The sequence below is a fragment of the Tachypleus tridentatus genome, chromosome 9 (genome assembly GCF_004210375.1).
Source record: "Tachypleus tridentatus isolate NWPU-2018 chromosome 9, ASM421037v1, whole genome shotgun sequence".
NCBI lineage: Eukaryota > Metazoa > Arthropoda > Merostomata > Xiphosura > Limulidae > Tachypleus > Tachypleus tridentatus.
The window spans coordinates 111,108,163-111,125,161 of NC_134833.1; the positions used below are offsets into that span (position 1 = coordinate 111,108,163).

General features: G+C 34.2%; 1 protein-coding gene across 3 annotated transcripts in view; it reads left to right on the plus strand.

Moving 5' to 3' along the window:
* LOC143226048 (uncharacterized) overlaps positions 1-16,999 on the plus strand; it is a 38,479-nt gene that overhangs the window by 10,584 nt on the left and 10,896 nt on the right. Inside the window, exons 1-2 of one of the 3 annotated variants that reach the window (XM_076456461.1) lie at positions 3,103-3,375; positions 5,358-5,443. In XM_076456461.1, coding sequence (XP_076312576.1) covers positions 5,375-5,443 — 69 coding nt within the window. In that variant the 5' untranslated portion in view covers positions 3,103-3,375; positions 5,358-5,374. Of the gene's footprint in view, positions 1-3,102; positions 3,376-5,230; positions 5,444-16,999 lie in introns of those variants that run through there. The other 2 variants (XM_076456460.1, XM_076456462.1) reach the window with 2 other exon arrangements.

Sequence of the window (16,999 nt, forward strand, 5' to 3'; positions counted from 1 at the left end):
CTGACACTTAGATAAATTTATGTTCATATTAGTAGAAAACGCACGATACTTGCTAATGGGTCTGAGTTAAAATACAAACATTTTTAAAACAGCTATTGTGTCTACCGAATGTGGAAGCACTCTACAACTTCCGCCAGGTTCTCTAAAGGAAAGGAACAAATTATCCCATACAACATGTACAATATGTAAATACAAACGTGAAACTTATTCCCTAATCATTTATTCTAAGCCCAATTTATCCCCTTCTTTAATAAAAAAATGTATAAACAGATATATTTGGAAGCGTTATGATGACTCTTAACATTCTGTTTATGCACAGTTAAATTCTCTATGAAAATAATAATAAATGTAGATGAGTAATCGGTATTGATATGAAATGAATAAAGTGGTGTTATTAATCCTTACCATAAAAATCTGATTTATAAAGGATTTAAAGAAAATTGATAATAATAAGGATTCATTTGCTTCATCAGGTTCACTCCTTAACAGTAGTGAAAACCAATGAAATATATATATATATATATATATATATATATACATAGCGCTTACCCCACAAGTGTCTGTCGTATCTCCAGTATTGGGTGAAAGACTTTGTCGTAATTGGATATAGCAGTTGTATTGTGTTTGACATATTAGAGAACACTGTTTTTTGTTTTGTTTCTTGTTTTACTTTCACTCATGAGTTCGGCCCGCTGTAGTCAGGTGGGTTAAGCGTTCGATTAGTAATTAAAGGGTCGCGGGTTCGATTCCCCGTCGCAACAAACATGCTCGTCCTTTCATCCTAAGGGGCGTTATAATGTGACGGTTAAGACCACTGTTCGTTGTTAAAATAGTTGGCGGTGGGTAGTGATGACTAGCTGCAGTCCCTCTAATCTTACACTAATTAATTAGGGACGGCTAGCGCAGATAGCCCTTGTGTAGCTTTGCGCGAAATTCAAAAACAAACAAACAAATACTCGTGAGTTCTTAGAATTACATTGCCTCTTCGTCTGAGATTAAAGGAAAAATGATGCTACGTCAGCAATATAGACATTGGACAACAACTTATCCCATACTCACAAATAGCTGAGAGCTGTGTACACACTTAGGGAGAGTGTAAAACATGTGGTCTAAAGCAATAGCCCCCCGTCCTGTAGGTAGGCTCAGCTTTAGGTCTGAAGACTTATAACGCTAAAAATTGGGTTTCAATATCCGCGACGGAAAAAGCACAGATGGACTGTTATGTAATTTTTCGCTTAACAGGAAATAAATTAGCAAAGCAAAAAGTTCCCGAAATACGCTTCCGAAAATAACACGCCGTTCACAACTAAGAGTAAAACGTACTTTATTGCCATAAACAATACGAACCTAGAACTTTTACAATACTGTAATCAAATTAGCAATTTGAAGAAAAGAATGTTCGTAAACTTTGCTAAAAGTAAATTTGCCTTAACGCTTATAATTTTGCAAATGCAGCTGGCAAATAAATGTTCCCAAAAACTAATTTATGATGCAGTCTTAGAACTTGATATATTTAATATTTAAATATTAAACGTAATGTAATGATAACTAGTTTTCTATTTCCAAACATTTCGAAGAATGCATGTAAATAAATCTTAAAATTCACAGGACTTAGCTTTTTGATCATTTCATTTGAACCATTTTGTTTAAAGAATCTAGAAATAAATGAAATTGTGAAATACTTCTTATTTATGTCTGAGAAATAGAGGGAACTAATAAATTAACAAGACACACCATCGAAACGCAACGGCCGGGCATGGGTTCGAGTCCCCGTCACACCAAACATGATCGCCCTTTCAGCCATGGAGGCGTTATAATGTTATGGTCAATCGCACTATTTGTTGGTAAAAAAGTAGCCCAAGAGTTGGCGTGGGTGGTGATGACTAGCTGCCTTTCCTCTAGTCTTACACTACTAAATTAGGGACGGCTAGCGTAGATAGTCCTCGTGTAGCTTTGCGCGAAATTAAAAAAAAACACAAACGAAACGCAACGTTTCTATGATATTAAGTGGGTATTATCATTCACAACGTGTATGAGATGAGACTTGCTACCTTATGTTATATGAACCATACTTTTAGACAAATTTCCAAAGAAAAAAATATATTCGGAAGATTACGGCATGTTCTTGTTTTGGGCGCAGTTTTTTAATATATAAATTTGGTTTTGCATTCATTCACCATTGTTCTACAGTGCTAAATTTTCGCTTATTAATTTGTACAAGTTAAGTATCTTAAGATATATATTTGTACAGATACGTCATCAAATTAATTATGCAATATAAACGTTTATCTAGTACTTTCATCAATTTTGCTAATAACTTAACTAACAAAAAGTGAGACCCTAAAGTGGTAACATTGATTTATAGTGTTAACTGATTTTATTTGTTTCGAATTTCGACCATGAGCTACACGAGAGCCATCTGTGTTAGCCGTCCCTCATTTAGCAGTGTAAGACTAGACAAAATACAGCCAGTCAACGCCACCCACTACCAACTCTCTGGCTAAGGGCTTCTCTTTTCACAAACGACAAGTGAGTTTAGCCATTGCGTTATAATGCCCCCAAGGCTTAAAAGGCTAGAATGTTCGGAGTAACAGAGATTCGAACCCACTACCTGGTGATTACAAATCGAGTGTCCTATCCACCAGGTCATGCCAGGTCTTGGTGTTAAAAGGACTAATATTTCCCACGTGTAGATACTTCCGACAGGAACCTTGCTGAATGCCATGTTCTTTGTTATTATGACAATCGAATCGCAACTTAACTCATCGCTTTCACGAAGTTGTGCATCAAGTATTATCATAAAAATATAATTGTCGCACAGGGAACCTCATTATTTGGGGTTCCATGTGCCACAGTTATATCCCCTTAGGGTATGTTATTATTTAGTTTATCCTTCGCACAGAGGCTTCGCTCCGGGAGCTTATTTAAATACAACAGGATGTTTCGTTCGCCCTTCTTCCTCGAAGAATTCTTCACACACGTGCACACAAGTTCAACACTGCATTAACCCAAGGTCGTAGTGCCGGTTCTGAGAGAAGGCTTACTGAGTAGAACAGTCCTGCCGAAACTTCATTACCTAGTGACGTGACGTCAGCTATCATCTCCCACTCTTCTAATATAGACACTCACCACAAGCTTGGTACTTTTAATAGAAAATATCTAGCATTTGCTTCACGCATGCGTAATGGTACTGACACCCACAATTCCTGCAACTCATATTTACTCGGTAGTTTAAAACTCAACCTAATAACCCACAGTTAACTCAGGAGAATGTGTGACCTCGTCCTGTCTTATTTGAGCATGTATAAGACCGGTATCAAAGTGGTTTGTTTTGGAAGAGCAACTATTCTGAACCGGCATGACATTTTTGAGGAGGTTTGTACAAGTCTCAGTTCGTATATAGATTGTATGCTAAGTGTGAAATCTTTCAGTTATGTGCTAACACACTTCAGTAGAAAACGGTTCCGGTTTCCTACCACGTTTCTGCACAATTCAAACATATGAGTATTACTTTCAGCTATAATTCCTGAACATAGTTTTTAATCAATTACTCTGTCATACTATGATTAATTTATACGGGTTTTGGCACAAATATACTTTTCTACAGATTTTACACACTAATGGACAAAAGTAGTGAACTTGCCCATTACAGGATGTCACAAAGAAAACAAAATTTTAAGATAATTGACAACTACTCCGTCTTACTTCTGTCGCTACCCACTGGGAAAGTGATAGGTCTTGGGATTTACAATGTTAAGATTTTTGTGTGTATCAAGCAGCATTATAGACAGTTTTCGATGTTTCTGGTGCCAAAACTAATAATTTTGGGACTGCGTGGCGGAGACATATTGCATTCGCCAAGGAATGTTGGCTTCTTTAATTTCGTTTTATGTTATGGTACATTGTACTTATTGTTAACTTAATCATGAAGTGTTGTAATATAACTATACCAGCCGAGAAATATTTGTGTTTATTTTTTGGCCAGGATAGGTTTAGTTATTAGAAAGCTCGGATCATGAATCCTAAAGTTCAAGGTTGTAGGCCTTTTGCAGGAAAAATTTGCTTCGCATTTTGTTATAGTGGATGCGCTATAAGAGAGTAATTGTCAAATCGGTCAAAACTATTCGGCCAGAGAAGAGTAGCTGGAAAGTTAGCGCTGGACACTGGTTATTATTTTTCCTTGTAATCTGTCAGTCCAGAATTTGACACAGATATATCTCTGTTTAGCTTTGCGTGAAAATTCCGAAATAACTAGACAATTTGTTCGCATTTTAAAAAATAAATGAGTTAAACGAACAAAACATTAAGTATGTTTCTTAGATTTTATTGTTGTTGTTCAAGAGCAAAGCTATACAATGGGCTATCTGTGCTGTGCTCATCAATGATATCGAAACCCGATTTTTAGCCTGCAAGTTCTCAAATGTACTGATGAGCTACTTGGACACTTCTTAGAAAGAGCAGACAATTTTTGTATACATCGCAAAAAAGGGAAATTTCATTATAGTTTCCACCTTTTTAGATTATGTATGTCTTACACTAACTATAAAAAGCAGATGTGGACTGTTGTAACAAGAAACCGGAAAAACTGCGGTAGGACTTCTTGAAAAATTATGTACTTTTGTTATTTTTATGATAAATTTGTGGGCTCCTTCTAGCTTTTTTTTTCCGGTAAATTTTTAAAGTCCATTCCGACCCTGCTATAAAGTCATATGTTGGTTCATTATTATGTATGAACGTGCATTTCTATTACATATCTAACATTTATTTACTCTATTCACGACAAGAAAACACCACTCCGATTATGTATTTCAGAAAGATACTGAAAAGTACTCCAGAGCAACTAATATAAAATTATTTTTAAATCTTATAAAATACTATTACTAAAACTCTGTTAAAATGCTTAAACTTTTAGAGAGTATGCCGCTTCCAATAGTTCAGTTAAGATAATCATGGCTAAGAGACCCCATTGGTTTAATTATATGTCTGAAGGATTATAACGCCAAAAACGGGTTTTAATATCATTGATGGGCACAATACAGATATCCCATTGGGTAGCTTTATGCCTAAAAGCAAACAGAAAAACATGATTAAAAGCAGGAAAAGAGGCATAAACTTAAATTACCTCTACAGCTAGTATTAACCAATCAATATTCAGTTTTCATTTTCAGGAAAGGTGTATACTTTTGTTTGTAATTAACCACCACCAAGCTACAAAATGGGCTGACTGTGCTCTGCTAACCACGGGTATCGAATTCCGTTTCTTAATGTTGTAAGTCTGCAGACATATCGCTGTGCCACTGGAGAAGGCAACTGTATATGATAGATGCCTTTTAATATACGTTTCTTTACTCTTTCAGAAATTACGTCTTAAACCATGGGACTTAGAAGACTCTCCGTTAGAAAAATGGGAACATTTATTTTTTGTCTTCCAGCTCTATTCACGGTAAGTTATTAACTATAATAACATAAATAAATGAACAAAAGTTTGCTAATTTGTTCCATTTCACCACGTTGAATGATGAATGAGCAACCGTTAACAATTAAGTACATTAGCAGAATGAGCAACCGTTGACAATTAAGTACATTAGCAGAATGAGCAACCGTTGACAATTAAGTACATCAGCAGAATAACATTTCGAATAATACACTCTTTGAGCCACAGGGTTTTATTTACTTAATAAAACGAAAGATAAGTTCTACCTGGTGTCGCAAAAAGTTAAACTTTATCTCACGACTTTCATAATATTTCGTGAGGTTACGTTGTAAATAAAAAGTGAATAATCAATTTATGGCTTTTTTTAGACTAAATGACTTTTTTAAATTTAACAACTGATTCTTGTCCTTCTCCAAATAGGCTTAGTAGAATAAATGTCATGTGGAAATAACAACAGACGTGTACTGACTAAATTATTACCGATTAGTCTCAGTTATTAATAAATAACGGGTTACATTACATACACGTGTCTCCCTTTGTCACGGCGGTGTATCTGTAGGCTTACATCGCTAGAAACCGAATCCTCAAGGTTATCGTGTTCATATTAAATAAAGTTATATCTTTTGTAGAAATGTTAATTCAAAAGTTTTGTAACTATATCTTAAATAGAGATATAAAGGCAAATTAAGAGTGGGGATCCCAAGGTTTAGTTGACGGAGAGAAACAAAGGAAAGGACGCCAAAGACACTCCTTTTACGACTGGAATTCAAGGCTTACTTTAAGGTCCTGATAGCTCTTTGGTTCTGGATTAAATTGTATGCATTCTCTCCTGCCTTTCCTGAAATAAATTTCCTAATTTTGATACAAATCTAGTGAGACAGGCTACAAAATGAATGCCCCCATCCGCTTCCTACGCCACCGTTAGACGAAATTAGGATTTTTACGTTAAAAACCAGTTATAAATATGATCGTTTTAGGTTGTTAGGTGTAGAGTGTGCTTAGGCACACACTTTTAGGGTATTTTATAATGAAATAATTTGAGACTGTAAATGACTTCTCTTCTTCTTTCTTAAATTTCATCCCTTTAGTTTTGTGCTTTTAGTTATTTTCAGGATTAAGTAGGACCTTGTTTGTTGTACTGTTTTACAGCCTATCAAATGAGTTAGAATCCTTAAAATTTGTGAATTCACAGAAACTTTGTGAAACATAAAACTCCGTGGTTGATCTAACAACTGATCAAAAATATGTCTGTACATGATTCTCAATTGTTAAAGATGGAAATTTCCCTTTCCCTCAGTTTTTGGAAAATAGTAGGGTATAGTGGTCCAGAATATTGTTGTAAAGTATCATGTGACACAATACTTGTAAAATATTGAACTCATATGTTGTTGTTGGTTATTAGATACTACATAATGGTTCTGGTTTTGTTTTTTCTTTTCAAGTACAAAAGTTTTATTTTATAAGCTCTTCATTGCTTGTCCTATTTCAAATCTATTACAGTTTTGGACTCGGGAGGTCAAAGTTTTCATAGATTAATTTACTCTAATACTGCCTAATAAAAATAGAGATCCTGATAAGTAATAAAACTGAATCAGGTGTACGCATACCCAATGTAGGGCCTCATAAATTAATTTACTTCCACCCTGCATAAAAGGATTTTAAGTTCTGCAAGAGTTGGCGGATGGTGGTGATGACTAGCTGCCTTCCTCTAGTCTTACACTGCTAAATTAGGGACAGCTAGCACAGATAACCCTTGAGTAACTTTGCGCGAAATTAAAAAAAAACAAACAGACTGCAGAGTAGACAAATATTTTCCACTGTGTTTCCTTGTATGGCACTTATGAATCTCCAAAAAATGCATTTTTTTACGCTACAGTTTTTGTGTCTTTTAACTCAAGGCGTAAACTGTATTCTATATCTACGAGAAAAAATTCTTACTAGTTTAAAGTTATTGTTTTTTGTTTTGTTTTGTGTATTTGAGAAACGTTACATAAATAATATATTTAGATACTTAGAGATATATATGCGTATATAATATATATATATATATATACCAGTGTTAAGACAAGTTACTCCAAATTACAGGAAATACCAGTTTTATTACTTTGGTTCTTCAAGCGGAGTTACTTTCAAAGCTAAAAATTGTTTCGTCGAATATATCTTTCCTGCAAACAACTATACATTTTTGCGTTTGATTTTCAAATGCGAATGTTTTAACGACGACAACCAATGACAAGTGACTATAGCATCAGTTGCAGTTATTTATTGTTTTCCAAAAGATGAAAACAGCGTGTTTGCTTGGACACCAGAAAACGTTGTTAACATACATCGACAGTATATTAAGCTACCTTGCAATATGAGATTTGTTACTGGTGTTGTAATGTAAATGTTATTTAGTCATTCTTACCACGTCATATTTTAACTTACATCTAGGATCTACTGAGAACAGTATTTCACGTCGTATAAACTGTAGTAATTGTAGAAAACTTGACTCGTTTCTTCTCTTTCAACTAGCAATATATTTTTAATACTGTTTAGACTATATTTTTAATACTGTTTCCATAACAAAAAATAAATTATTGATATTTCAAATTAAAACTAATTCCCATATTTTTTTTTTTTTTTCCGAAAGGGAGCTAAAGAGTACTTGGAGGAGTCACCTGTTTTAAACTATATAGTGATATGTTGTCTGACAGTCATTCAATATACACTAAAATGAAGGCACACAAGGGACGTTTAACTTTGTAATTTATATTGTCGTGATGTCAGTAAAACATGCGCATACGATGAATCACGAAAAAAATTATGTACTTTGTAGCATGACACTTGAACTTCAAAAGCAAAAGATAAAAACAAAAAATTTTTAATTTTGGTTTTATTTACTGTTGAAAACACAGTTTAGGAGACTGCTCTCATACATCTAATATTTAGACAATATGTTTTACTTTGATATTAATATAAAACCTGAAATTTCATGATCATAATCATTTAACATTTCATGTTTAGTAATAAGTTGCAGCTATCACCATTTTAGATTATTTAGTTAGATTTCTAATTTTTAAGGCCTATCTTCACGTTCACTCACTCTGAAGTTCATATTAGAACTTTGAGGAATTTGTACCTCAAATTATAACAAAGGGTGTGCTATAATTTCAACCTGTAATTATAAGTCACGAAGTAAGGATGCTGAAATAACTCAATATTAAGTCTCTTTGTCTGATAATGTAAATGATGACTAAGTATCATTGGATGATAACGTAACTGATAAATAATCCTCTTTCTCTGGATGATAAGGTAACTGTCGAACAAATCTTCGAATGATAAGGTTAAGTGCAGAAGCTTCTAAGCTTCTTTCAGATGAAGAGTAAATGTTTTTCGAATGTTAACTGAAGAAGAGGTTCTCTGTGTTAAATTATAAATTACGAGTCTATTTATCAGGCTTTATAAATCTGGCATATTTGGCGTATGCCAGAGCCATCTGTTTTATGACTAACATTGAAAACAAATTACTTAATGAGTCTTTGTAATAAGAATTAAAGGAATAAGATAATTATATGCAAAAAAATTCTGTTACGTCTTTTGATTTATAACCGGCCACATCAAAAATAGTGTCGATAAATAAAAATGCACCATCCTAATTTGTTATTGTTACATACGCAATTAATAAATATATGTATTTCTTAGAATAAGAAATTAAGGTTTGGATTAACAATATTTTACTTTTACTAAAATATATACTCTGGACTAGGTGTCGTCGTTTAAGGGCCTTAAATTTTACCTAAGTATATCATTACAGCTACATATGGTTGCAAAACTGTTGCAATACTATTTTTACTAGTATTTAAAAACTTGAGGGAATCCTCGATAGCTGCGGCACTTTAAATTATTTCAGGTAGGATTAGAGTAACTTATGAAACCTCTGTTTTCCTTTGTGAAGCCTGCATATACCCGATTCGATTTTATTATTCATCAGAATTTTTAGCAGCCTACCCTCAAATTGAAATCCCTTTAGGCAGTATTAGAGTAATTTAATCTACGAGGCCTTGGGCATAGTAAAATACACCAATTGAAAAGCTTTGACCTCCTTACGTCGGTCAAAAAATGACAGAACTCTGAGCTTAAGATTTGTACTTGAAAAGCAAAATCAAACTAAGAACTGTTTTATTAGCCATTATGCCGCAGCTAAAAATATCTAAAGAAGAATTGTTTGCTATAAAACACCATAGTTCGGTATATAAGTTAGTAATTCATAAGTAGGCGGCTAAAAACAACAACATGAAGGTGCTTTAGATATGTCTATGCGTTGAAAGTAGAGATAAAATAAAAACCCTATAGGTTATAGGGTTTTTATTTCACTTCTATCAAGACTTCTTAAACGTACGCGTTTTTCTAACATCGTAAACGTTGAAAGTAGGTGCTATTTGTAAATAACTGCTTAAAATAAAGTGTAACTATTTAAATTTGAGTTAAAATCAGAAATGCCAAAAAATAAACCATTTCTCAAAAGTTTTGAATCCTTAAGTGGGTCCCAGATCCTATATACTTTTAGTTAAGTTTTCGTTTAAAACGTCAAGTTGCACAAAACATTTGGTTTCTGACACTATGTTCTCTGTTTGTAAATACTACACATCAGTGAGGTGTTCCAGTAGTTTCCTGCTGTACCACTCTGCACCGAGTTTGGTTAAGCTGTTATACGTCACTGTTTTTAGAGATAACAGCTAAGTAATATTTTCTGCGTGCACATTGCAATACTTCAGGAAGATTTTTGCTGCGGACAGAGGTATATTGAGGACGATTGTTTGTACATCGTAACTAAATATACTGATGTTAACATACCTTAAACATGTTGAAGTTTTTAAGTACTATTTAAAAATATGAATCAAACCAAAATATGTGTTTGTTAACACCGCGTAAGAAAGGATGTTTTCGTCTATAAAATACCTAGAAATTTAAGCATCTTGATAAATCTACATTCTATTTTCGATCATTACATGTCCATGTTAAAATTTGAGGGAAAAGTTTGTTTTGAATTTCGCGCAAAGCTACTCGAGAGCTATCTGCGCTAGCCGTCCCTAATTTAACAGTGTAAGACAAGAGGGAAGGCAACTAGTCATCACCACCCACCGCTAACTCTTGGGTTATTCTTTTACCAACGAATAATGGGATTGACCGTCACATTATAATGCCCCCACGGCTGAAAGGGTGAGCATGTTTGGCGCGATCGGGATTTGAACCCGCGACGCTCGGATTACGAGTCAAACGCCTTAACACGCTTGGCCATGCCGGGCCTGAGGGAAAAGAAAATTATATATAGATTAGTAATCAATAAGAAATTTTCATTCAAATATTGATCGCGTGATTTTAAAACGCATTCCGCGGAAACAAGATTTTTTTAAAAGTTAAATAAAGACATCCACTGTGTTATCTGCTTCTCGGTTAAACCAAAAAACTTTCAGGTTTCTCTCTTTTTGTTATTTATACTTACTCTTTTCATTCAGAACTTTCACAATCCGAGGGTCGCGGATTCGAATCCACGTCGCACCAAACATGCTCGCCCTTCAGCCGTAGAGGCGTAATAATGTGCGGTCAATCCTACTATTCGTTGGTGAAAGAGTAGCCCAAGAGTTGGCGGTGGGTGGTGATGACTAGCTGCCTTCCCTCTAGTCTTACACTGCTAGATTAGAGACGGCTGGCGCAGATAGCCTTCGTGTAGCTTTGCGCGAAATTGAAAAACAAACAAAAAACAAATATTCAGACATAAATATATTTGAGTTTTCTTCATGGTTATAAAACACATATTTCAACTGTCTTAGGGTTCATTATTATTTGTCATCATGAAAAATACACTTTGACAAGTATATGGTTATTATGTAACTTAATTTTTTTGAGATCATTAAACAACAATAATCATTGTTTGACGAAGAGACTAAGACACTCACTTCGCCACCTACACACAGTTTTAATGTGAATTATTTTCTTAGTGTTCGTGCTTTTATTACTGTCATTATGATCATTACCATAGACAATACCCAGTTAATTCTACCTTCCCAGTGGCTCGGCAATAAGTCTGTAAGCTTATAACGTTAAAACCCAGGTTTTGATGCTCGTTGTGGATATAGTACAGATAATCCAATATCTTGATTTGCGCTTAACTACAAAAAACAATAACAAACAAACAGCTAACACTACGACGTATAAGTGTTATGCAATATTTCATACTGTAATGAACTAATCTTTGGTATTAGGACACCTAACCATTTGCATTTAATGGACCGTACTCTATCTCTCACCTTTTGTTCTGCTGGATCATCTATTGAACATTACACAACAACTGTATGTACTATATTATCCGTATTATACACTTTAAGATATGATAAGGTATTCTGAAAGTATTATATTTCCTTAGACATAGTCTTTTCCCTCTTTCTACCTCACGAACAGGAAATGTTTCTCAATCTGCCTATTAATCAAGTCTGTGTAGAATTTCCGTACGTGTTTGTTGCAATAACCTCTAATAAATCTCAGGTTACTGGAGTTGTAGCAATCGCGTGGACAACAGGTTTAATTCGTGCCTAAAGTTCAGAATAAACTTTTGAGAATATGTGCAACTGCTCGTGATGATACAGAAAAAAACTTTTCAATGTGTCAGACAATTCAGGAGAATACTTCAAATGAGATAGTATATCATAAATCTTTCCTTTAAATGAGTTTAATACAACATTTATCAAAATGTGCATGAAGTGCAAATTTATTCCATCAGCCCTTAAACAGATGTTATAATATAAGCCTTTTGAAATAAATTCCACAGACATAAAGTCTACAGAGGTAAGATTTAACTACAGAAATAAAAAAAGAAAAAGAAAAACTATGCATTTGATAATATAAAATATATTCTTAAGGAAATTGATTCCTTTTGAACTTCGTACAAACCTTATACCATCTTTTCGGAAATATGAGTAAGATTACAATACTTTTGTTCTATAAATGTATCCATTATATACAGCACATTCATAGAGACAGACCTCAGACGTGCTGTAGACGATAGCTCATCCTAAGATCGAAAGTTTTGACCAACGATTGGTGGTGTGAAATTAGTGTACCTTGAATTACGAGTACAAAACTTTATTCAGACAAATTCAATGATTGACTAGAGGATCCCTTAGTAAAGCGCAGACCTTCGCCACGCGGTTTTAATGATATTCGTTCCTCAAAAAATAAGAAAATATATTTGTATGCCTATCGTTGTCAACAGAAACGGACAATTTTTGGTAGGATAACGACGAATAATATTCCACATATTTTTACCTTTTTTTTTCTTCAAAATCTGATCATTTTGAGTGAGTTATGAAACAAATATTGGGAATACAACTGGTTTCCAATTTAGCAGGTAGTGAGTTTTTAGATTTTCGTGACCTTTCTATGACCTTGAGTTTACAAAAGACTAACTGTTCAAATCAGTTGCAGTAAAGTGGTCGAAAAATGGTGGTGTCATTGTTTATTGTTAAGTAAAGATTTTTAAATACGACATACTGTTGTTGTTTGTTATTAAGCGCAAAGATTCACAAAGGGCTGCCTATACTCTGTCTACTATGGGAATGGAAACCCGGTTTATAGCATCATAAGTCCCTAGACATTCCATTGTGCCACATGCGGGGCACGACATACTGTGATAGTAAGTAATTACTGAAAACAAATAATTCAATAACATTGAAGGTTTTCGGCGTATTAAGTACGTAATTTTTAACCTAGAGTTCTCCTTTATAACTACGATCATCATAAGTTAAACTTATTTCACAGTACGCCATATGATATAAAATCATAACCTTCTCAAAGTTAATAATAGACATAACTACTCTGCTAAAAGTATCTAGCATTCCTTGAACAGGTAGCATTTCTCACTCAGCATGCTAAGTAGGCACAACACAATAAAAGTAATATAGGTTATTAGTGCCAAAATATTTTTCTTAAATACTGAAAATGTTGCAAGTTTTGTTACACTACAAAGAGGAGAAATAATAGAACGCTTGAAGTATTGGAATTGATAAGGAGACTCAATAACAATGCTTCATCACAAGTGATCTATTGGCCATAAGGCCATTCAAGTATATTTAGAACTTTATAATTCAACGTGTAGAAGACCTTTAGGCAGGTGAAAATTAATTTGATGGAAGTAAACTTTCGCTTGCCTAAATTATGAAGTAGCACCAGAAATCTTTCCTATCACTAATCAATGGTGAAATTACATTGTAGCCTCATGTTATGTCTTTGCAACGCACTAAGCACACTGGGCAAGATACTTTTGAATTTTGTTGGATGATAGTATCCATTTTCCTTAATTAAGAGGTGTTGGTTTGTTTGGAATTGAACACAAAGCTGCATAATGGGCTATTTGTGCTCTGCCAACCACGGGTATCAAAACTTGGTTTCTGACGGTTTGAGACCGCATACATACCGCTATGCCACTAAGAGACTTAACTTTTGAATGATCTGCGTGAGACGTGTTAGTGAAAACATTGACCATGACCGTGTTTTACCAGCTGTGCAGGAAGGAGTTCTGTGATTGTTAGAATGTGAGGCCTCTTTTGTGAATTGGGCGCAAAATCTACAAATGTAGTGAATGGATGGACGTTCTAAATTATGAAGATTATCAAGCTATCTTTAACATCAGGAGTCAGTTTGAGAGTTTTAGTAAGTTAACTCGCATATTGTTCTAATAAGTTAATAAATCTTTCCTCAAAGCACCTTTGTTCCATAACTAGCTTAAAAGCAATACCATTAACTTCTACAAGTGACAAATTTACAACTTCAGTCTTGAACTTGTAGGACATATTTTAGTCCACCTGGAAGTTAGTTTAAATACCTGTACCACAGTTTCATGCTCAACATCATGTGTTTGAGCTATACAAATACCACTGGAGATAACCCCAGATACCTGTACAATCTTAGTTTAGGGCTAACCTCACAAACAGCAGCAGCTTTTTGGAACTAGAATAGTGCTAGTCCGTATTAATATATTAATGACCACATATTCGCATACTTTTAGCTCTACGACGTATAATGTGCCATGAAAATTCCACAGATTGTTGTAATGAATGAATATTATTAATATATCTATATTAGAGGCGTTGTTTGACTGTTATGATCTTGTATACTTACACACACAAACACTCTCGTATGTAGATACCTTAACTTATGTGCGTAAGAATATTCATTTGTCTATTACTTGTATAAACTCAGAAGCAATTTATTCAAATACAAAAATGCTGAAATTCCTTTTTTTTTTTTATAAATCTAGAATGATTAAGCGTATTTACTACGCCCCCAGTGGTTCAGCGGTATGTATGCAGACTTACAATGCTAAAAACCGGGTTTCGAGACCCTTGGTGGGCAGAGCACAGATAGCTCATTGTGTAGCTTTGTGCTTAATTCAAAACAACAACAACAGCATTTACTACATGCCCCACGCTAGTACAGCGGTATGTCTCCGGATTTACAACGCTAAAATCAGGGGTTCGATTCCCCTCGGTGGGCTGAGCAGATAGCCCTTTGTGGCTTTGTTATAAGAAAAACACACATATTTACTAAAATTTAAGGTTGGGTTCCTACGGTTGGCACAACGTTGCAATTAACAAACATCCGATTAAATGATTATATAAACGTGAGTTATCTAGACGAAAGAGCGCAATTACACAAAGTTATCGTTGATAAATATATACACATACCATTGTTACAGAACAACTACCTGTTTTCTGACCCGTGAGTCAAGCCGCAATAAAAATATCAAAAGTGCTGGTTAAATTAAAATTTTATCAGTCAAGATGTTAAAATGTAGTTTCACTGTCACCTGTTTTAGAAAACAGCTTATATAAGCTGATTTGTAGTTACAAAAGCAGTAACCTCTGTGTCATTAAGCCATTCGTTAATTATAGCGGTGTTGTTGTTATAACGTAAGATTAATGTAGAATAATGAGTCAGACGTTGTGTGAGTCGTAGTAGTATTTCATGTAGCACGTTGTGTATCATAGTGTTTATTATCACGTCGTAAGATACAACATACATAAAGCCATTCATGTATCTCAGTATTGAAAAACTACAAAATTTCACAAGGTTTTCATTGTTCAGAAAAAGACACAAGATATTTATAAACGACAAATTCACGTTTAATTTTGAGATGTTTCAAAGTTCTCAGGTAAGAGGTAGTAAGATATAAAGGACTATAGTTTTATTATCCATTATATATATGAATATTTCTATATATATTATCAAAGACTGGTAAGCAACTTCCAAGCGTACGAAACTAATCATATCGTAAGTTTGCGCTTTCATCAATATTTCAGATCAAGATTTTAAAATTAAAAAATAATAATCGCAAGAAAAAAAAAAGCTGTCCACGTTTTGACCAAAGGCTCTCATTGTGATACTTTACTACCTGCCCTTCGGTGGTTCAGTTATAAGTCTGAGAGCTTAAAACACTAAAAACGAGATGAAAAACCCACGCTTCAGAACAAACAAAATGTAACAACTATTTGGTAACTGACTAATTCAGTAATGCGAAATAATTGTTTTATATATGCCAATAAATAATGAATATTGAGGACTTATAAGTAAGTTGTCTACTTCCGTTTTTGTTTTTTAATCCTTGATTAGAAGCGTGTGTTTTCTTATAGCAAAGCCTCATCGGGCCATCTGTTGAGTCCACCGAGGGGAATCGAACCCTTGATTTTAGCGTTGTGCATCCGTAAACTTACCGCTGATCCAGCGGGGGACTGGTTCTATAGCAGCAGCAACCATTCTCTGATCTGGGTTGCACTAGTGAGTTAACCGGATGTAAGGGGCGAGTAGGAAAGCGCAAAAGGTGGCTTGCGTGTACTCACTTGCTTACTTTAAAAGACAACAAAAATACACAGTGTGTTCTGTGGACTTTTGACTTTTGACAACAATTAATTGTTGCTACCTGATGTTTTTCAAGCCCCACCTGAGTTTCTGGGCTCTATAATTAAGAATACTTGGTAGTATAGTAATAAGATTTTTATTTTTAAGTTTTATCCCTCACAAGAATTAAAAACTCACATCCATATGCAAACTATTTCAAATAATTAATTGTAATTATTAACAGAATGAAATTATTTCAATACAAAAATTCCATTAATTTTCAAAGAATAGCTAGAATTTGTGAACAATAAAAACACACCTCCAAACCTTATGTAACGTTTAATTGATTCGTTGTAGAAATTATTTTAGTAATAAATGAAATATAATGCAAAAAAATTCTACCCCTTGCAATACTTTCCTGCATGCCAAACAAAATGTTTAATTTGCGTTATAAAATCTGTTTTATGAAAAAAATACAGAATAAGTCAGAAAGAAAAGCGAACATCTGTAAAAACTATTTTACGCATGAACACCACGTCTCAAATGGTTTGTTACAGTAAGCCATAGTTCTTGTAGTTCTTTTGCATTTATTTCAATGTATAGCATACTCCCAGGACTTTTCTTTTTAGTTTAAAATCAAATGCATGAAAAAAAGTAGTCATTAGTCACGAGACCACAAATCAAAGCCTTTTA